Below are 20724 nucleotides of genomic sequence, written 5' to 3'. Positions count from 1 at the left end.
CATCCTAGTTATTTTTGATTTGCTTATTACTCACCATACTGGTAAAATTACTACTCCATATATTTGATATTACTGGTCACTCACCTGTCAAGATTTTATTGATTGCCTGCTGGTATAAAGTTGTCATATTTGGCAAAACAACCGACAGCAAATGGAGAAAAAACAGAATAAAGCGAACTAGAGAGAGGAGAAGCACCTCTGCCTGCTCAGCTCTTAGAGGAGAATGGAGTGTTGAAATGTAAATTGACCCAGGGATCATGGAGTGAATAGGCCGACTTTGAAGCACATTGTTGCAAAATAATACACTCTTTTCTCTGCACATCTCTCCACTTTTACACAACAGCCTGGAAAGTGAGAAGCGCCCCATGTAGCAATTAAAAGCCAGAGAGAAGGCATCACACAAACTTCTAGATAACCATTTAGGTTACTGACATCGTGCAATACAGAAAATACGTTCTCACCTCTTTTGTCTAGAGCGTCTATGTATATATTTTTCTGCTACCTTTTTCTATTTCTTATTGAATGTTTATTATTGAAAGCATTTTCTGTAAATAATATACAATTTCCTCTCTATTCTTTGTACATTTCTCCTCTTTTTATTCCCAATTTAATATTTTTCCTTATTTTTGTTATAAATGAGAATATTATTAGAGCTGCTGGGCCACTGAAACTAATTCCCCCTATGGAGATGATAAAGTTTCTTAATTTTGTGATTGTTAAAGAAGTTTGTGTTAATTTCTTCCACTTTTTAGGTGGGGGATCAGCCAATCAGCTCTGTTTTCACCATCTTCTGTGCTTAAGACACTTTTAGGGTTGCTAAAAGTCCTCCTCAATACTAACATTCTTTCCTCTTAGGTGCTCTCTTAAAGCCAAAGAGGCTTGGTGAATAACTTTCATCTTACTGAGGTGAAATTCAAAGATGAATTTGAAGATTTTTCCTGAAATCACATCACTAAGAGGTACTTTTCGTCTTAGGATTCTTTGTGAAAACGGGCACTGAGCTTTGAATTGATCTTGTTTTGTAAAATTTAACTTATTGCCATTTTGTCATGTTGCAACTACAAATTTGGTAGTTATTTTATGAGACAGATCAACACAATCTAGCAGGGGTCACCAACATGGTGCCCGGGGGCACCAAGTAGCCCTTTAGGACTATAGGGTCCCCATGGGCCTGTTCTAAGAAAAGCACAATCCACCAGTGAGCTTCACCTAAAGTTTTATTTTGTTACTATTCCTGTTTATTCACATTTGGTAAATGAACTGAACTTATATAGCGCTTTTCCAGTCAAACTGACCACTCAAAGTGCTGTACACTATAGCCACATTCAGCCAATCGCACTTACTGAGGCGCACACATTTATACACCAATATGCAGCTCGCTAGGCAACTTGGGGGTAAGTGCCTTGCCCAGGGGCACATCAACATATGACACGGGGAAGCTGGAATCAAACCCACAACCTTCTGATTGCAAGACGACTCAACCCATCAGGCCACAGTCGCCCACATTTGCATTCTTATAGATTTAAAAATTACAATATAACAAAGCATGAAAAATGTGTTTATTTTACATAAAGTTATGGTGAACTCTGACACTTCTAGTTCAAATGTCAGCACTGGTAGCCACCAATGAAGTAGCTCTCAGTGTCGAAAAGGTTGATGACCCCTGATCTAGCACATAACTCACCCTGCAGTGGAAAGGAGTCACGCAAAAGCGAGGTCTACGTTTGTATTGCCACCTTCAAAATCAATATTTTGTAGAACCTTTTTCAGTGCTATCACAGCTGCAAGTCTTTTCGGAGGGGGTGTCCTAAAGATTTAAACGCCTGGGGGATGAAATGTTTGCCAGCAGATTGAATGGAGAACATCTAAACAACTGTTAACACATCAAAACATCTCAACTGTAGCTCAGTGTGTGGGTTGTCGGCCTGCAGGAAGGTGAACATCCAATCCAGTCTGAGGTCTCTTGCACCATTTTCCAGTATTGTCCTGAATTTAGCTTAATCCATCTTTTGCTCTGTTCTGATTAGCATCCCTGCTGGGGTAAAGCATACCCACAGCATAATGCTTCCATCACCATGTTTCACATTAGGGCAGGAGTCTGCAACCCCGCGGCTCCATGGATGCATGCGTCTCATCAGGCGTTGCTCCGATTAACTTTGCACGCCAGTGGTGCAGAACTGAACAATATCAAGATGATGAAAAGGCTAGTTTAAGCAATACTAATGCATCTAATGTAATATTTCAAAAGAATTGCCATATCCAGATGACATTGATGAGACACATTTTTTTTTTTTTTTACTCTAGCTTCACTTTCCATAAATATGGCATGTTAAATTATAGAATTAGGTTTCTTCTTTTTAGCTGCAAGATAAGAACAGTAGTGAAATTGTTGTTCGTCAACCATTAAAATATGGTAGGTACTTATAAAACTACTTTTTTTTTTTTTTAGATAATTTCATTAAATGCAAGGCCGGCCATATTGTGGCCTTGCTCCATTTGCAGCCACTTGCATTTTGGCTCTTATGTCTACCCAGGTTAAATTATTAGATTAGATTAGATTAGATTAGATTCAACTTTATTGTCATTACACAGGTACAGGTACAAGGCAACGAAATGCAGTTTAGGTCTAACCAGAAGTGCAATAGCAGGTGGATATTACTGTGAATAGAGTTTTACAGATATGTACAGTAGCATAATATACAGATGATTATTATAACAGAGTTTACATGTACTATGAATATATGTACAGGTGGCTATTACTATAGGCAGAATTGCGAGCATGATATACAGGTAGCTGTTACTATAAAATGAATAATTAGAGTTTGGACAGCAGCTATTTAAATTAAAGTGCAGTGGAAGGTAATTGCATATTATAGTTAAAGTATGGTATTGCAAATGTATATGTAAACAATTGTGAATAAACACAGGGGGACATAGGGGGACTCTACACATTATAGTTCTGAAGACGGTTGTTTTCTTTTGGATTTTTATTTTACCATGTCAGATGGGAGAGAATATGTACCACGATTTCTGATTTTTTTTTTATTAAGAAAAATGGGAAAACCATGTATCATTTTTCACCCAAATAAACATTTGTGCACCATTTGGTGTATCACAATGACACGCATTGAGGTTTGCACGTTAGAAACGTAGAAAAATCTCCAAGGGTGTCATGTAACATTGAAAAAGATCACCAGAACAATCCGTCATGTTGCAAACTCACTGAATTACCTGCACCACCTCATCCTGTTTCGTCAGGCAGTTAATTTAAATTGCTGACACCTAAAATTTCATGTTCTGTCACGAAATTTGTTAAATAAAATTAGACTTGTCTGAATGTGTGTTATTTGACTACTTTGTTATCAGTGATAGAAAAGACCGTATAATTAAATGTAATATAACCCTCGTAGGTCCCAGAAAGTGTTAAAGCTCTAACAAAGACTGGTTGATCTGTGCGTCTAATCTGGCTGTGGTTCTGATTTCATTCCTGACGTGTTGTTGTTTTTTTTCCTCCCCCAACTGTTTCCGGTCAAAAATCACAATCCATATCGTGGATATATGTGTAACTTAAAGTTTCTATCCGGCGCGACTCAATGAAACAAAAAAAAAAAAAAACAACTTTCGCAGCCATTGAGTTTAACAACGTTTGTGCCTCGAATCGCCCTCCACGCGGATTCCCCACCCAGAATGCATTCTGACAACGTCTTTGAAAAAGCGGCGCGGCTAATTCAAGATGGCGGAGATGGACCAGCTGTTAGACGAGAGTGAGTAACAACACAAATTTCACAGTTTTTGCGGCGTCGGCCAGCCGCGGCGCGCTCCGGCGCCGAGATGAGCATCGACTCAGAAAGGGGGGAGACGTGACTCTCATGCGGGACAGGCGGCGACGTCGTGGTTTGCCTCCGCGAAGTCCGTTTTTAAAGCCAGATCCGCCGGTTTGTTCCAGTCGGCTACCGTTTGTTAGCACGGCGGGCTAGCCGAGGCTAACGTTGGAGTTGGAACAAGTTACTTCCCTGCAACCGGGGTAAACAAATGCCATTAGCTTAGCCGGGAGCTAACCGAGGCTAACTTCAAGACGCAATTGGCAGCGACAAAAGGGGCTACAAGCACGGCTCCGGCCACCGGGGGTTCGTTTGTTTCGCTCGGCTATAGTTTCTTTAGTTCTCTGTCTGACAGCGGCTTAGTTTGTCCCGGCGGCTCGTTAGCTGCGGCAATTTTTTACCCGGTTCAGCGTCACGTTTCCCCCCTATGTGTTTTGTCCGCTAACTGCTGAGACCGTCGTCGGTAGTGTAAATTAAAACATAACTATCACTTGGGGGACGTCTGAACGTTTTGTTGGTTTATTGCACGTTTTTTGAGCGTCGCGGTCCAAACTTGACAGCTCAAACTTGGGGGGGGGTGAAGGCCTCGGAGTCTTGGTCAGCTATTTCCAGTCGAGCCTGGTGGATGCTGTCGGTGTTAAAGGGTCCGCCTCGGGTCAGTTGTACTAAGGGGACCTTGATCTGATGACTCGGGGGTGGATTTTTAAGGACATACCCAAAGATTAAATTCCGTCTGGAGAACGGTAGCTAACAACATTTACGCCATATGGGTCGGAACACGCGACGTTTGTAGTTAAATTGTGCAATGGTTGTTTTGAAGGCTGTTGTTGTTGTTGTCATGGCTTTGCGTTGTTGACAGGGGATTTAGTTTATTCCGGTTAATCTTTTAAGAGCTATGTCTTCTTTGTCCTTTTTGAAAATGGAGCTATTATACAATTCAATATTTGTAGTAAAAATAAAAAAATAGGGAAACTGACTTCTCCTAAACAGCCTAAAGTTATTGATCAGTCTCAGTGAGTCTAGCTGACTTTGATTGCCAACTTGAAAATACAGTGTTCACCGTGTCACAAAGTGTACTTTTTTTTGGGCAAAATCCTTCCAGAATAAAAAGCCGAGTCCAATCTAATACCGGAGAAGAAAACACTCTCTTTGTGTTAAATTGTTGAATAGTTTCACTTCTTTGTTACAGTTGCATATCTGCTTTAAGCAGCCTTAGGCGCCACCTAAGTGAGACAGAGCAGACGATGTCACACAGCTCTGCAGCTGATCACAATTTCACTCTTTTATTTCAAAACAAAGCAAACATGATTAGAGAGTTTACATTTTAAAACCCCTCTCATGGTAATAGAGGTCAGTTTATGTATATGGTGCTAATTCAATACACGTATCATCACTAGGCACAGAAATGGATTGCCAGTTTAGTCAATGGGGAAATCAGAATTTGTGTTAAAAAATATATATATTTACTGAATAATTCTGATAATTATCTCCATGCAGTTTTAAAAGATAGCATCTGGTTCAAAAGAAAGAGAATAAGCATTATTATTACCATAATAAAATAATTAAAATAAACTAAACACACTGCCTTTTTTGGATTAAAAAAATGCAAAGCAAAAACACTTTCACAACTAGCAACATGTAGATTTACATAACCTATTTGCAGAAGTGTTTAAGAACGCATATGTGATTCAGTACAAGCATAAAATCATCATAATCAAGTTTACATGACTAGTTGTCAACTAGGGTTGTACAATGTTTGGCAAAAATCTAAATTGCGATTTTTGTTTTGTTTTATTTTATTTTTCTTCCAACCGAAATTGCAATTTTATTTTGAGTTTCCTGTGCGTTAATTATAAGAAACCAAAATGCCCCATAGATATACATGCTTGTAGATGAGATCTATGTAAAACAAAAATGAAACGGTTTTAGTTGAGCGGAGTATTTTTATTCACGCGAATAGCTTGTTGAGTTAAACATCAATCCCTGTTCATCATAAAGAGCAACGTTCAGACAATATACAAGGATATGTAATAAACACTTTTACTAGTAATTAAATAATAAAAATCCTGAACTTTTCTGGTAACTAAGCAATAATAAACTTGGATCCATCTGATAAACTGAAATTATGTCACTGATCTGTAATCGGTAAAAAACACAAGCTGAAGTAGTTATGTTTACAAAAATTGGGTACACTTGGGAGAATACTTCCTCGGGAGATAAGACTGCAGATAATAATAATATATTAAATAATGAAATGCTTCACATCAGTAAAATAATGTGACTCGCTTGCAATGATCACCCTGCTAGCTTCAACTCTCATCTCTTCTGTGTGGTGGTTGATAGGGCTGGACGATATAGAAAAAAAAGCATGTAGATAAAATAGAAATCATGTTGATCGATAATTGTCAACAAATTTAAAACGTATTTTAAGTGCTGCCCTGGCGGGCGATTTTATGCTGTTGCTTAATGGCCTATTACAGGGGTGTCAAACATACGGCCCGCGGGCCGGATCCGGCCCGCCGAACAATTTAGTCCGGCCCTGTGGCTAAATGCATTATCATTATAAAAAAAAAAAAATATATTTTTTTTTTTTTTTCCCCCAGTGTCCTGTCTGGCATTGTGGCAATAAGAATTGTTGTCTTAATGTCAAAAAGAGCTCATCAGATTTGATTTTCACAAGTGGAGCAGTACTGCTTTTGCCATAGTGCTCCGCTTGATTTATGAATGTGAATAGTTTTATTATGATTCATGTGGGGAATATCTCAAATGATATGGACACTACAATAGGAAAGTAGGAGAGGAAAGGAAGAACAAGAAGAAAAAAAAACCAAAAGGTGAAAGAAAGAGTAGGTAAAAGGAAGGGAATGATAAAACAATTATTGAAAAAAACATGTACTTCGTTTAATTGAAAATATGCAGTTCCTATATTGTCCACGCTGTGTTTTAATTAGCAGATTAAGCTTCAGGTGTGGAAAAATTTAAATCATTTCTTAATTTTTATCTGTTTGATGTATTTTGTCATGTAGGACAGTGTTTTTAAGTTCCAAAAAATGTGAATAAATGTTTTTCAACATTGTACAATCACTGTGATCAGTTCTTATGCATAACGCACTTAAGTAAATGTTTAACTGAGTAAAAGTATTGTTGAAATAGCACATACTTTTCTTAAAAACGCTGAGGTTATTCATAATATATTGTGTAAAAGTGAAATTAATTTAATATAAAAATCAACAACAAGTCCACATTTATTAGTTCTATTTAATCTTGCAATGAGTTAACTCGTGTGGCCCTCTTGAGATCAGATTAAGCTGTATGCGGCCCCTCAACCAAAATGAGTTTGACACCCCTGGCCTATTAGAATACACAAACACTGAATTCAAAATCAATCCTTTATTCAACCAACTTTTTACCAAAACTGAAAGTTTTTAAAAAAGAAAAGAACGCATGCTCTCTGAACCCTTTGAAGGGGGCGGAGTTTGGTGACAGAGCGCTCCTGGGTCTGCGTTGTGATTGGTTGGGAGGATGTAATGATTGTAGTATTAACCAACATGGCTAGAATGCAAAAGGATTCTAGAATATTCTATTGAGCTTTTTATTTACCCTTTTTTTTTTCTATCATTGATATACGTCTATCAATCGATATATATTGTTATTGAATTATCGTCCAGCCCTAGTGGCTAACCTCCTTTAAGCATATTACCGCCACCCAGAGAGCTGGAGATGGAAAGGACGTGTATTAATCTTAAATGTTTTGACCAAAAATGACCTGTCTCTGAGATTTGGGAATTGTGTGTTTTTTGTTTTTTTGCGATTATATTGCAAAGGCCATTAATTGTACAGCCCTATTGTCTAGTCTTCTTGTTTTGAAAAATGAGCCTAATTAATAATAGGGCCACATACGGCCTGGTAGGCCCCATGTTTAAGTCTGTTTTATTGAGTTTTTACAGCCTGCCTTCATCATTGTTAATGTTAATTTCTGTTCCTCGGGTAAATATAACGTTTTCAGTCCACCGTATGCATTCCCTGTGTGTTGAAGAGCCTTAACAAAAACAGCAAGATTTGCAAAATTTTCAGTAATTTCCCTCTGGGGTTATTAAAGTATATTCTGATCTGAAAAGGGAGCAAAAGTTTCTAGTTTAGTCTTTTGGATGTCTTTCAATTCAATAAAACCTTACCTTATTTGTCCTCGAGGAGCAATTTAAAAGTAGAGTGAAACAGCAAAAAAAAACACAAAAGTTGTCTCTCATAGCGCTTAAAAAGACGATGATCTTGGGTGAATTGCATAAAACTAACGTCAGGCTGCCACAGTTGGAAGAATTCAGTAAATAACAGTAAATAACAATTGTGATTCATTTCATCTGATGTTTAGTTTTGTCTGACGCAGTGCGACTCTCTTCTCTACCTCAGGTTCCTCAGCTGAGGCGCTCGTCAGTCTAAAAGGTTTGTGCTCAGTTCCTCCGGCTGCTGGCAGCTTTCTTCAGGCTTTGGGTTGCATGTTGAATATTTGGTCTTTCTTACAATTAAAGTTATTTATTGCCTGTAAAAAAAATAAAATAAAAATAAGTTTGTGACCTGTGCTGTAAGATTGTTTGCAAATAATGCTGATAAGTAGGATTTTTATGTTGATGCCTGACGACGAAGAAGAAGACAAAATCTTCTTTTTAACCTGTGATCTGTGTTTGGTAGTGATGTTATGTTGAACAGATCTACTGGCTCTCTTACAGAGGGCAGTTTGTCCAACACATTAAATGAAAAGAACAGCTTCACCAGAGCTCACAACACCAGGGGGCGACATTCCTCCGTCACAATGGACACGGTAAGGTCCTGCCGCTTTAGTAGAGGAGCATCTTTGGAATATCTAGATGGCGAGCAGCGCCTGAGAGCTCTGTTATTTGACACAAACATCAAACTTCATAGCATCGGAAACATTTTTTAATTAACTTCTATGTAGAGATGTTAGACATTTCATTGGCCCTGTTGCAAACGTTGGACTCTATTTATCAGAAAAACCTGATGTTATTATAATTGAAAAGCAGCTCAGAGCTTTAATATCTCTTTAAAAAGGTATTGCACTTTATTTTTTTGACAATGGAAGATTATTATAAACGTTTTAATTTCATCGATTCCTAAAAGCAAAAGAAAAAAATGTCATTTCATCATCATGAGCTGTTTTGGAAACCAAACAGCTAGTCGGACATGCACCTCCTGTTGTAGCCAACTAGCCATTTTAAACAAAAAATAAAAGTATCAGTGGGATAAGTTGCAACGTGTGCGATCTCACAGCGGGTCGTTGTTATGGCGGCTGTGGTTTTGTCCAGCTGGCTGAGGCGACCGGCTGCATCAGTCCTCCAGGTCAGCTACGACTTGCCAGAGGGCTCTAGCTCGGCCAAGAATGGAGTAAACCTTTTGCCCGCTCTGCAGCAGCAATGAGGACTGTGTTCCTGTGGCTTTAAGGTCCCATAGTTGTTTATGAATGTTCCCAATGGACTTATTGGAGAATCGATGCTTCTGACTAGCTTGTTAATGATCCCGCCGGCTGTGAGGAAGCTCTTCATTTGCCAACCAGCTCATAATGATATGACGTCTTTCCACTACAGGCATGAGAACAGTCACAGAGAATATTTCATTCTCACTGAAACCCAACGTCTTGTTTCCTCAGCCCACACGGAGTTCAAAGAGAAGCCGTTTGTTTCGGGATGAAGATGAGTCGCCCCAGCAGCGGATCTCTTCCAGGTCTCCTCGGAGGAGCCAGAGGGTCAGCACTACACCACAGGTGAACAGCGACCGCCCTAAAGTCTGACTTCCTACCTACTTTCTCACATCTATTTATCATCTTCCGCCACAGCGGTTGTTTTAATAGCTTATTGAGATTTGGCGTTTTCAGTTCTGCTGGGGGGGAAAAAACGCATCGACGAGTCCATAAAGCCGAATGTTCCTTTAATGTGTTTGTGTGTTTACTGTGGCTATTAATTCTCTTGTTGTCTTGCAGAAGTTTTCTAACATCATAACACCAGATAAGAAGGCGTCGCAAAAAATTGGGCTGAGATTGAGAAACCTTCTAAAGCTACCCAAAGCTCACAAATGGTGCATTTATGAATGGTTTTATTCCAACATCGACAGGTAACATCTCACCTTCCATCACTAGCAATGAATACTTTTAAATCTGGTGCACGTTAAAAAAAGAAAAAAATGACTTATTCCTAAGAGATGCGAATTCTGCTTTGTTGTTAGGCACAGTTCATACAGAAAATTGTAACTGTTTTAAAACAAACCATTATAAACAATTATATTTAATAAATTAGGACATTTTAAACTTCATTTGTTTCAGTAACTCAGTTCACCAAGTTAAAAGCATATAGGTTATTACGCACAGACTGATGATTTCAAGTATTTATTTCTGTTGGTTATGAAGATTTCTGACGTACAGCTAATAAAACACAACATTTAAGATTAGAAGATTAAACCAGACCAATAAAAAAAAAAAACATTTTTTAATGCAGGAATGTGGGCTTAATAATAACTGTTTACTTCTCGCCTAAAGATTATTTTTGGAAGGTACTTTTAATCTGGCAAATGAGCCTCAGGCGAAGCATAAATATCTGTAGTCGAAAATTATACAAATTATGAATAATAGTTTGTTCATTTCTGTCGTTAAATTATCTGCTATTTTCCTCTCTTTTTTTCTCCAGACCTCTCTTTGAAGGTGACAATGAATTTTGCTTGTGCCTGAAGGAAACATTTCCCAACCTGAAAACAAGAAAACTGACTCGAGTTGAGTGGGGAACCATCAGGAGGCTGATGGGCAAACCAAGACGGTGCGCTTTTATCTCTACATTTAAGGAGGGATCAACTCTTTTTCATTTGTTTTTTTGTTTTTTTAACGACTAGCTCTGAAATCTAGAGGCCAAAAAACAAGTGACGTGTCATTGCTAGGTGTTCGTCGGCCTTCTTTGCTGAAGAGCGAACGGCCCTGAGACAAAAGCGCCAGAAGATGCGGCTTCTGCAGCAGAGAAAGTTGTCAGACGTGTCGACTTGCAAAGACCTCCCTGATGAAATCCCGTTACCGCTCATCATAGGAACGAAGGTCACGGGTAAGATCGCTGCAATAAACACTCTGCGGTCTGCGGGATCCTGCCGCGGTAATGCGACCGTAACCTAGCGATGTGTTTATTGTTTAACAGCTCGTCTTCGAGGCGTCCACGACGGGCTCTTCACGGGGCAGATCGACGCCGTCGACACCAGCGCTGCGACTTATCGCGTCACCTTCGACCGCAGTGGCCTGGGAACTCACACCGTGCCTGATTACGAAGTCCTGGTAAAGCGTTTAGCTTCCTGTGATGAAATGACGACGCGGTAGGGCCAAAAATAACATCACCATATTTTTAGGCCGGATGCATATATACGATATTTATCTCGATATGATTTTCTTTTCATAAAGTAATTATAAACGGGCGTCTCTGAATTAAAGCTTCATATCAAATGTCTCACAAGCCCATTTCTTAACAAACGGCTGTAGTTAAATATGAGAAACCCACTGGAATACATAAAAGTGCAATTCTAACGCAAAATGGACCATCTCAATAGACGATATAATCTCATTTTATATTAGATTTTTTAACAGCTGTTAGTAAATATGAGAAAAAGCTGAAGAATAACCAGCTGGAATATATAAAACTATAACTAAACAGCGTTATAATTATAAGGCAACGTAGACCATCTCGATATAAACAATGTAGTCTTATCTTATACCACCTTTTTTTTTTTTTTTATCTGAATATTTTTAAAATCCAGCTAAATTGCCCAGCCTTACAACACGGCAGTCCACTGTTCTGTGGATCCAGTTGTTTTTTTTGTTTGTTTTTTAACTCAGTGGTGTTTGTTTTTCAGAGCAATGAGCCCAACGAGACGATGCCCATCTCTGCCTTCGCACAGAAGCACCGGTCCACTCGCTACGTCCAGAACCTCATGACTCCTCCTCGAGGGCCCTACCCGTCCGTTACCACTCCTGTTCAAATGGTAAACCTACATCCACGGCAGCTTTTCGGTCACGTTTCCGGTTCTGCTCCCAACCAACGCTTTCTGTTCGTCCTCATTGTTTCACTGGGCCGGGCCTCCAGAACCTTTTTAACGTTTTATAATCTTACAGCAACAAGCTTCAAAGTGTTTTATTGGGAATTTAATAGACATCAATGTAATGTGAGGTGGAAAGAAAATGTAGCCTTTTCAGTTTTTCACGGATAAAAGTGTGAAAAGTGAAGCGCGCACGTTTATTCTGAGCTGATATTTCGTTAAATCAGCTACATTTGTAATTACTGCTGCATCTGTTTGCGTCCATTTAACACATTTCTTTGCAATATGACCCAAGTTTAATAGGATGTGATGAATGGCATCTGTTACCTTTCATATTCCCAAAGATTACTAAATTGGAGTTAAAGCTTCTGTTAATGTTTTTCTTTGCTTTTGTTCAGGTGATAGGTTTGAGACATCAAAGTTATTAATGGTTAAAACCCAGGATAGTTCAGATTGTGGGGACCCCAGAGTAAACGCTGCAGCAAAAACAAACACTCATTTAAATGCAACGTTCTGTCTTTAAACAGTTCCTGCAGGGTTCCCGCGGATCCTTAAAAAGTCTTAAAAGGCATTGAATTCTGTATTATAAAACTAAGGCCTTAATTGGCATTAAAATATCTTAAATTAGTCTTTCTTAGGTCTTAAAATTGTTACCAGGTCATAAATAATATTTCATTTTTGTAATCCTTACCAAACGGTAAAATAATTGACACAATTATATATTTTTTAATTTACAGAACGGCACAATGTAACCATTATAGGTTCTGTCCCGATAGCGGAACCAATAAAAACTGTTGCGGCCGGACCATAGCTGTGAAAAAGAGTTGGCACTGGTTATGTTGTGGTTTTTAAAACTGATTTATAGTTTATCTTAGTAGGGAACAAAACAAAGTTTGTGAATTCAGTTCAATAGTTGTTAAAAATGTATCTGTAATTTGTGTGTTTCTTTAGCTTGCTTCCTATATGGAATGTTTTTCAAAATTTTAAACATGTCTACTGGGCCAGAAAGTAATGGTTTATGTTAAAATAAACATTTGGGTGAAGTTGTCGCAACCAGGTTTATCTTGTTTATCGTCAAGTTGGTCTTAACTTTTTATTTCAAGTGGCATTAAAAAGGTCTTAAAAAGTCTTGAATTTCACTCGCCTTATGCTGTAGGAACACTGTCCTGACAACTGCTTCAGGTTTTATGCTCTTAAACGTATCTTTCAATCAAGGTTTTTTATGGCTTTGAAATAACAGGACAGTGATCCTCTTATGAACGCTTCCCCATGGAGGACCAAGCTGCCCAGTACCGAGGGAGAAACGCTGGGAGGATTTCCTGTGAAATTCCTGGTCCAAGTTGTAAGTCTCTCCTGTCAAAAAGATCGCATCTTTTAAAACTCACTTCTAATGCATTCCGTGTTTTCTGATGCATCTGTTTGTTTGTTTCTTTTCAGACGAGGCTGTCGAAAATCCTCATGATCAAGAAAGAGCACATAAAGCACTTAAAAGAGATGAACACAGAGGCAGAGAAACTGGTAAAGTGATTTCATTTCTCTTGCTAATGGCAAATTCTCAGCAGATTCTTCTTAACCTCGTTGCTCGTGGGCTCCCTGCGTTCAGAAGTCGTACTCGATGCCGATTGACCTGGACTTCCAGAAGCGATACGCCACCACTGTGCTGGAGCTGGAGCAGCTCAACAAAGATCTGAACAAGGTGCTGCACGAAGTTCAGCAGTTCTGTTGCGAAGTAAGTCCACCCCGCTCTCCGTTTCACGCGTGAGGAAGTAGAAGTGGAGCCGAGGAGACTTTGCGTTACATCGGGTTGTCTGTGCGTTCAGCTCTCTCCTGACCAGGGCATGGTTCCGGCCGACCATCCCACAGACCTGAGGCGGCGGTGCGAAGAAGAGGCCCAGCAGATGGTGCAGCTGAGCAACACGCAGAGGGACGGCCAGCCGAGCGTGACCAACACCAGCCTCACACAGCTCATCTCCCGCCTCACCGCGTTGCTCCTACAGATAAAGGTGCAGGATGGAGAGCCGCTGCTGCTGTTGTGCTGCTCACAGCAACACATGACAGAATTAGGCTAGCTATGCTAAGTGTGTGGCACTTCCTTATCTCGTCTCCTGGTTCCTTTCAGTGTCTTGCAGACGGAGGAGATCTGAATTCGTTCGAGTTTAAGTCTCTAACGGACTCCCTGAACGACATCAAAGCGTCGATTGATCCATCCAACCTCAGGTAAAGCAGCTGTTTTCCGTCAGCATGCTTCAGGTGAACAGAGAGAGTAACTGGGACTCTCCTGAACAAAATCCTTTCCTGTTTGGGATCTGTGCACAATGCCTCTAAAGATACTTGCACCACTTTTTTTTTTTTTTTTTTTTTTTTTAACTCTTTTGTCACATCTCGATTACAAACCCTAAAAATGTAACCCACGTAGTTAAATGTTGGCCGTAACGTGCTGTGGGGATTTTGTGCTTCAGCTGGAAAACAGAAGCTGGTCCGAGTTGATCAGGATATGCCATTTATTGGACCATAAGGAACACTAAATATTCCTCCCAAGTGTGTAATATCACTCCACTCCTTCACGTAGACAGCTCTCTATCCATCCCTGTCTGGAGGACAGAGTAGTTGGACTCCACTGTCCTGTTTTTAACATGAGGCCAAAATAAACATAACTTTTAAATTGAATTAACTTACTAGGTTTATTGTAGTAGGGCGTACTCCGGGCACGGGCTGCCTAAAGGCTTCCACATACTCGGGCGTACTGTGACTCGCCGCGGGCGTTTTGCCCTTCATAGTCGAGCGTACTATTTCCTACATTTCTTGTGGCAAATTCCTACGATTCCCACACTTTCTGCCAGTGGGACGAAACGGCGTAATGGATGGTAAAATGCTTGAATAGCTAGCTGAGCACCTAGAGTCGTTTCTTTTCCAGCAGGCTCCCACCTGTCAGTGAGAACAGAGAGGGACTGTGAAGCTGTGTGTCCTTGAGACCGCCTGCTTGGAGCAGCTCAGTGTGTCAAGCTCTGTGTCTCACATAAAACTGTTCAATGTAAAGACTTATTGCCGCCGAGAAGCGTACGTGGTCGTAAAAATTTTGCTCTGCACGTACCTCCACTGAGTGAAGTACGCCCTAGTATATGTGGGGGCCTTTACATGAATGCAATTCTAGTTTCAACATTACAGTCAGGCAGTCTCGTAGACTGCTCAGAGGTCCTATCAGGTAGTGACACAGTCACTAATGCTCCAAATGTCCATTGAGTGGAGAGGTTTTATTGCTAACCAGATTTTTGAGTACATTGTATCACATAAAATCGGTCAGTAAGCACAAGTACTGTAATCGTATATAAGGCACACCATCAATTTTTGAGAAAATTTAAGGATTTTAGATGCACCTAAAGCCCAAAAAATACAGTAGATGAAGCTAAATGCTGGCAAGTCTGGAAGAAACCCTGTTAAAGGTTTGTGCTGCAGAGCCTGGAGACTACGAGCACACTGTTGTTGTTTTTTTTTTTGTTGTTGGTAGAATTGTAAGTGCTTTTAAAGATGGTGACCCATATCCTGTTTTGGAACGTAGCGTAGACTGAATTTTCTCTTTAGACCGACATAATGACCCAATAGAAATGGGAAACTGTATACCTTCCTTCTTAAATAAGACAAAAGTCTCATAAGTCTCATTTTTGTTTTTGATCCATAAGGAATTACAGATGACCTTCGCACAAAATCGGTCTACTTTATTTGTTTTTCAGTAAAATATTATATGTTTAGTCTATTGTTGGGAAGTAAAAATATTAAGGAAATATTTTCTTAAATATTTCTTCAAAAAAACTGTTTTTATTTATTTAAAGGGAAAAAATTAGGCTGTATTTTCACGTAATAACTAGTGCAATATTTAGGAAGCGGCCCACAAACCATAGCCGCATTAGGCTGTCCAAGCACTGCCTCGTTGTTTCCCCTCACTATCAATGCTAGGGATGCTCCACCACACGTTTGACCCCCCGTGCCACCGAACACATGAAGGCAGGCAAAGAAAAGAGAAAATATAAGTGTTTGCAGAATTTTTATTTACCACGTTAAATTGGGAAAATCTAGCAGGACGTGGGAATGTATTTCCTCTAATGTGCTACATCCAGTCGAGCCCAGATTGGCATGCGTTGCAAAGAATAGGCCAAACAAAAAAGTGCAGATGATGAAAGTCGGTTGGTAATGACGCACGCCGCACTTTTCAGATCTCTGTAAAACATATGCGTCCACTTTCACCGTGTTGATTCGACTGGTGTGAAAAATCTCAGGAGGCATTGCTTGTTTTTTTTTTTTTGTTTTTTGTTTCTTGACTTATTTTTTTCTCTGCTTTTCTCAGTTGCTTTCAGAATAACGTCGAAATCCACGTGGCGCACATCCAGAGTGGTCTCAGTCAGCTGGGCAACCTGCACGCGTTCGCTGCCAACAACACCAATGCAGTCTGAGCGCGCGTCCCAGCATCCTCCCTGCCGCACACGGGTGCACGGTCACCGTCCACGCCGTGGTGCGAGCCCAGGTTTGGACGAAGCTCGGCTCGGATTCCCGAGGCTTTGAATCGAAACGGAGGGAAGATGTCGCTTATTTTACCCGCTCGTTTTTATTGTATAAAAATGTTTGTGCAAACCAACCGACACAAGCCTGAAACAGTCTTCTGTCTATCACTAATCCTTACCTTTTACCTGCCACGGTTCACATCTCCAAACTCTTTAGGTGTTATTTATTGGTTTCCACGTGCCAAACATTAATTCTAACCGTTTTTATAGTCTGTATTTATTTATTTTTTTGCATAGATGTGTACGGTTGTGACACAATATTTGCTACGCCGTAACGTTTCCCCCCCCCGGTTGAGTGTTGTTCTGTCGCTCCACGACTGGCAAGCACAGGGAAAGCTAAAGAATGTTTTATAAAACCGATTGTAGATAATTGTACAATATGTGATTATTAGGACTATTGTCAACATTTCTGCTGTATGTTCAGAAATGGCTTTTGTAATTTTTTTTTTGTGTGCACTGAAAAAGAGATTTTGGTATTTTTATAAAGGAGAGTTGTTGGGTTTCGATGCCTTTTACTCCCTAAGATCTTAGCATTTTCACCTCAGGCTTGGCTGCTGCTGCAACCCCCCAAACCGCACCCAACACACACACACACTCACACACACTCACGCACAAACGAAGCCTGCATTATTGACTTAACCTTAGAGATCTCAAGTCAACACTTTCCTTCCTGTTTGTTCTGTACAGATGTATATGAGTGCGCCTCAGGGCAATTGTATATAAATGTTTCCCTCTTTTTATATTAAACATGCAATTCCAACTGATTTTGGTCGTTGAATTTTATTCACAAATACAGTCCAGTTAATACAGATAAAGATTTTTTTATTTTATTTATTCTAGTTTTGGTTTTAACCAGTCGGTCTTAGTACAGCTTTATATTAAATACAGAATTTCATTATTATCATTTTATCATACATGTGGAGTTCTTAACGTCGGCTCTTTGCACAGGTCACATAAAGCCACCAAAGCCGGCCATGGCATCGTGTTCCCAGTCTGAGTCGGAGTCGCTCACGTCCTGGGCCTCCAGGTTATAGATTGGAGAAAACTGGTCGAACCTCTCCGTGGCCCGCGGTTGCCGATACTGCATTTGGCATTCCTTATCCTTTGGGGACGACCTGCCGAAGCTGGTTTGGGTCGGCAAGGGGGGGATCACGACTTTCATCTCGGGTCCGATGGTTTTATTCGGTGGGTAATTGTCATACTCCACCAGAACCTTCGGACCGTGGTTGCCAGACGCGTTGCTTTTGATTCTTGGATGGTGCTCCGGCTCGCTGGGGTAAAGGGGGATGCTGCATCTCGGGACGGCCCCGGCAGGCTTGATCGGCTGCGTCTGCTCTGCCGTGGCTCCGGTTCCCTTGTCGTAGATGCAGGAAGGTGGCATGTGGTCGTAGCAACTGGATTTGGGCTGTAGACTGGTCCTGAGAACGTCCTCTGTGCTGTGCTCCACCGTGGGCCTGAAGCCATCCTCTGGACCAAAAGCTCCCGCCCTGCGTACCTCAGTACCATGGCTATCATAGACTAAAAGAAAGAAGGCAAGTAAGGAAAAAATCCTTCCATACATCGGGTTAATTATAGTGACTTTAGTTGATAATTACCTTTCTCTGGGCCAATTCTGCTTGGTAGTTGCCCAAAGGGTCCTCCGGATGATGTGCTGGATGCTTTTGTGGGCACAGAGGAGCCAACTTGGCGACGAGACTTGGCCCTCCTGTTCTGAAACCACACCTGAAACGAGAGAAAGAAAAAAACAAGCGTGAGTGATTTGTTTGACGAATCAGTCAGTAAACCCCCCTCAATGCTCTTGAGAAATCATTCAACCCAAGGGACGCTACCTGAATCCTGGACTCCGGCAGGCCAGTCAGGGCCTCCAGCCTCTCTCTCAGGTAGATGTCTGGATATTTGGTGTCGGAGTAAACTTTCTCCAGCACCTCGATCTGCTGCTGGGTGAAGTTGGTCCTCTTTCTCCTGTGGGTCAGTATGGCGACGCACTTGTCCGCCCTCGCTCCAGAGTTTGCTGGGGCAAAGTAGTTCGTAACCTCCGAGGGGGCTCCGTAATCTGGAAGGGTTTTTTTGGGGGGGAGAATGCGTAAATTTACGCACAGGACCAGTCGGAGTGGAGGTCGCGTACAGCTGCCGAAAATCGCGTTTTTTTTTTTTTTTTTTTACACAAATGTTAGAACCTTCCGGACACTCACCCGAAGTCACCGCGCCGTTCGTCTGCAGAGGCCCCTCTGGATACATCTGGAAGTGGCTCAGGTCCCCGACGCGCATATTCCCACGGACCGCTGACATGATCTCTGATCTGATCCTCCGCGTCTTTGCCCTCCCCAGCGTCTGACTGAGATCGAGACCTCTGCGCTTGCTCGACTTATAATAAATCCCTCCGGCGATCAAAGGTGGATGCTGTCCGGACGTGTGAATGGGTCGGCCATCGGGGTCGACTGGCACTGGAGCGGCCGCTGCAGCCACTTCAGACGACTGCGGTGCCCGCGGAGGTGTGAAGCCACGACACCCGGAGCGATGGACCTGTTCAAAGGCGGGGGTTAATGGAAGCTGCGGCCCTCAATACACATCGACTGAGAAAATATTTATACGCTCTTTTTTCCCCTTTATTTCATGGGTGAAGCTACACTAATGGACCGGTGGTCTTCAAAGGCAGACGGTCGGAAACTGGACGGACGTTTTCTTCAAAGGGCTCGGTGTGACACTGCCGTCCGCCTAAAGTGACAGGACGGATCAGAGTACCATTAACTTTGGAGATCCTGAGCTCAGGTTGAGAATCTTTTGAAAGGACATCTTTTTTTTTTTTTGTCCCCTCCACAAAGCTGGCCTTTGTGGGGAAAAGTGGCACGAATAAAACCATTGTTGAATGAAGTCCATGTACACTGCAAAAACAGATCTAAAAATAAGTAAAATGTTCTTAAAATTAGTGTATTTATCCTTGATTTGAGCAGGTAAATAAGATTATTTGCCAATGGAATGAGTATTTTGACCCCTAAAATAAGATATTTAGACATCCTGCACTTGAAATAAGATGATGAAGATGAATTGTTCCTATTTTAAGTGCAAACATCTTATTCCATTGGCAAATCATCTTATTTACCTGCTCAAATCAAGGACAAATACATTCATTTTAAAGAATATTTTACTTATTTCTAGTTCCGTTTTTGCAGTGTAGAGCAGGAACCTGCAACCTTTACAGTCTAAAGAGCCATTTTGCCTTCAGTCCACTTGAATTAAACTCGTCCAGAGCCGCAAATGTTGCCTGGCCTTTTGGAAAAAAAGACGAGGTATAATTTTTGATAAAGATCTACTGTAGGAAATATGTTGTCATCGTTAAAGAAACACCCTTTTATGTCTATTTTGAGGTTTGAGGGTGGACGGGATGTTGATATTTGTGGATCATGATGTATAAAGAAAAATCATAGAGGATTATCTTTCAAGCAAAACAAACAAACAAAAAACCCTAGTTAAACCTTTTTTAAGGATGTTTGGATGGTTCAACAATAAACTTAAATGTATTTTACTGAGATGTTATGCCATAGACATTCAGGGGGCTGCAACGTTCACAGTCTAAAGAGCCATTTTGCCTTCAGTCCACTTGAATTAAACTCGTCCAGAGCCCCAAATGTTGCCTGGCCTTTTGAAAAAAGGACAAGTTATAATTTTTGATAAAGATCTACTGTAGGAAATATGTTGTCATTGTTAAAGAAACGTCCTTGTATGTCTATTTTGAGGTTTAAAAAAAGATGACGGATGGGATGTTGACATTTGTGGATAATGATGTAAAATAAATCATAGTTTCCAACATAATGAAAAAATATTGATTTAAAATTAAATATTACTGGCACTTTTAGCATCATTCTGTTGTGAACATTAAAATAAATTATTCCAAGTAAAAACTGCTGAAAACCTGCATTTATTATCATTGTTACATTTAAATACCATAATAGAAATATTATTTGTAGCCAAAGTTATTAAGAGCCACAGTGGAAGGTCCAAAGAGCCACTTGCGGCTCCAGAGCCACAGGTTGCGGACCCCTGATGTAGAGGAAAACTGCAGATCTAGATGCTCTGATGAGATGAGAACAATGTGGAACGTCTTGGGCTGATGTCCGTAATGTTGTGTGTGGCAGTGTGCGTCGCTCAGACATAGTGTTGGTGGCATCATGCTGTGGGGGTGCTTTTCCCCAACGAGGACGGGGAAGGTGGTCGGAGTAGATGAAGCTAAATAGGAAGAGAAATACTTAAAGAACGGCGACAGAGGCTCTGCTAAGGTCGAT

At 40.7% G+C, this 20724-nt stretch overlaps 2 protein-coding genes across 2 annotated transcripts; one reads left to right on the top strand and one right to left on the bottom strand.

Annotated features, from left to right (window-relative positions):
* The first annotated feature begins 3651 nt into the window (after positions 1–3651).
* On the top strand, positions 3652–17028 carry lin9 (lin-9 DREAM MuvB core complex component). The gene is made up of 15 exons (XM_036147419.1): positions 3652–3764; positions 8229–8261; positions 8546–8637; positions 9481–9594; positions 9811–9941; positions 10511–10636; positions 10755–10912; positions 11003–11136; positions 11709–11837; positions 13132–13233; positions 13329–13409; positions 13495–13620; positions 13712–13894; positions 14011–14108; positions 16231–17028. The coding sequence occupies exons 1-15, from the start codon at positions 3734–3736 to the stop codon at positions 16334–16336; spliced, it is 1644 nt and encodes a 547-aa protein (XP_036003312.1). The 5' UTR covers positions 3652–3733; the 3' UTR covers positions 16337–17028.
* Positions 17029–17291: 263 nt separating this feature from the next.
* On the bottom strand, positions 17292–18960 carry mixl1 (Mix paired-like homeobox). Its single transcript, XM_021318913.2, has 4 exons — positions 18637–18960; positions 18274–18497; positions 18040–18166; positions 17292–17962 (listed from the first exon to the last, which is right to left on the bottom strand). The coding sequence occupies exons 1-4, from the start codon at positions 18731–18733 to the stop codon at positions 17394–17396; spliced, it is 1017 nt and encodes a 338-aa protein (XP_021174588.2). The 5' UTR covers positions 18734–18960; the 3' UTR covers positions 17292–17393.
* Positions 18961–20724: the final 1764 nt, after the last annotated feature.

The sequence above is a fragment of the Fundulus heteroclitus genome, chromosome 15 (genome assembly GCF_011125445.2).
Source record: "Fundulus heteroclitus isolate FHET01 chromosome 15, MU-UCD_Fhet_4.1, whole genome shotgun sequence".
Classification (NCBI taxonomy): domain Eukaryota; kingdom Metazoa; phylum Chordata; class Actinopteri; order Cyprinodontiformes; family Fundulidae; genus Fundulus; species Fundulus heteroclitus.
Note: the sequence above shows the minus strand (reverse complement) of the source record. Positions and strands in the feature narration are given on the sequence as shown.

Coding starts and splice junctions, on each gene's coding strand:
- lin9 (XM_036147419.1), top strand. CDS start 3,734: ATGGCGGAGATGGACCAGCTGTTAGACGAGA. Junction 8,262..8,545: donor GGCGCTCGTCAGTCTAAAAG/GTTTGTGCTCAG, acceptor GCTCTCTTACAG/AGGGCAGTTTGTCCAACACA. Junction 10,637..10,754: donor CTGATGGGCAAACCAAGACG/GTGCGCTTTTAT, acceptor TGTCATTGCTAG/GTGTTCGTCGGCCTTCTTTG.
- mixl1 (XM_021318913.2), bottom strand. CDS start 18,733: ATGTCAGCGGTCCGTGGGAATATGCGCGTCGGGGACCTGAGCCACTTC. Junction 18,498..18,636: donor GAACGGCGCGGTGACTTCGG/GTGAGTGTCCGG, acceptor AAACCCTTCCAG/ATTACGGAGCCCCCTCGGAG. Junction 18,167..18,273: donor TGCCGGAGTCCAGGATTCAG/GTAGCGTCCCTT, acceptor CTCTCGTTTCAG/GTGTGGTTTCAGAACAGGAG.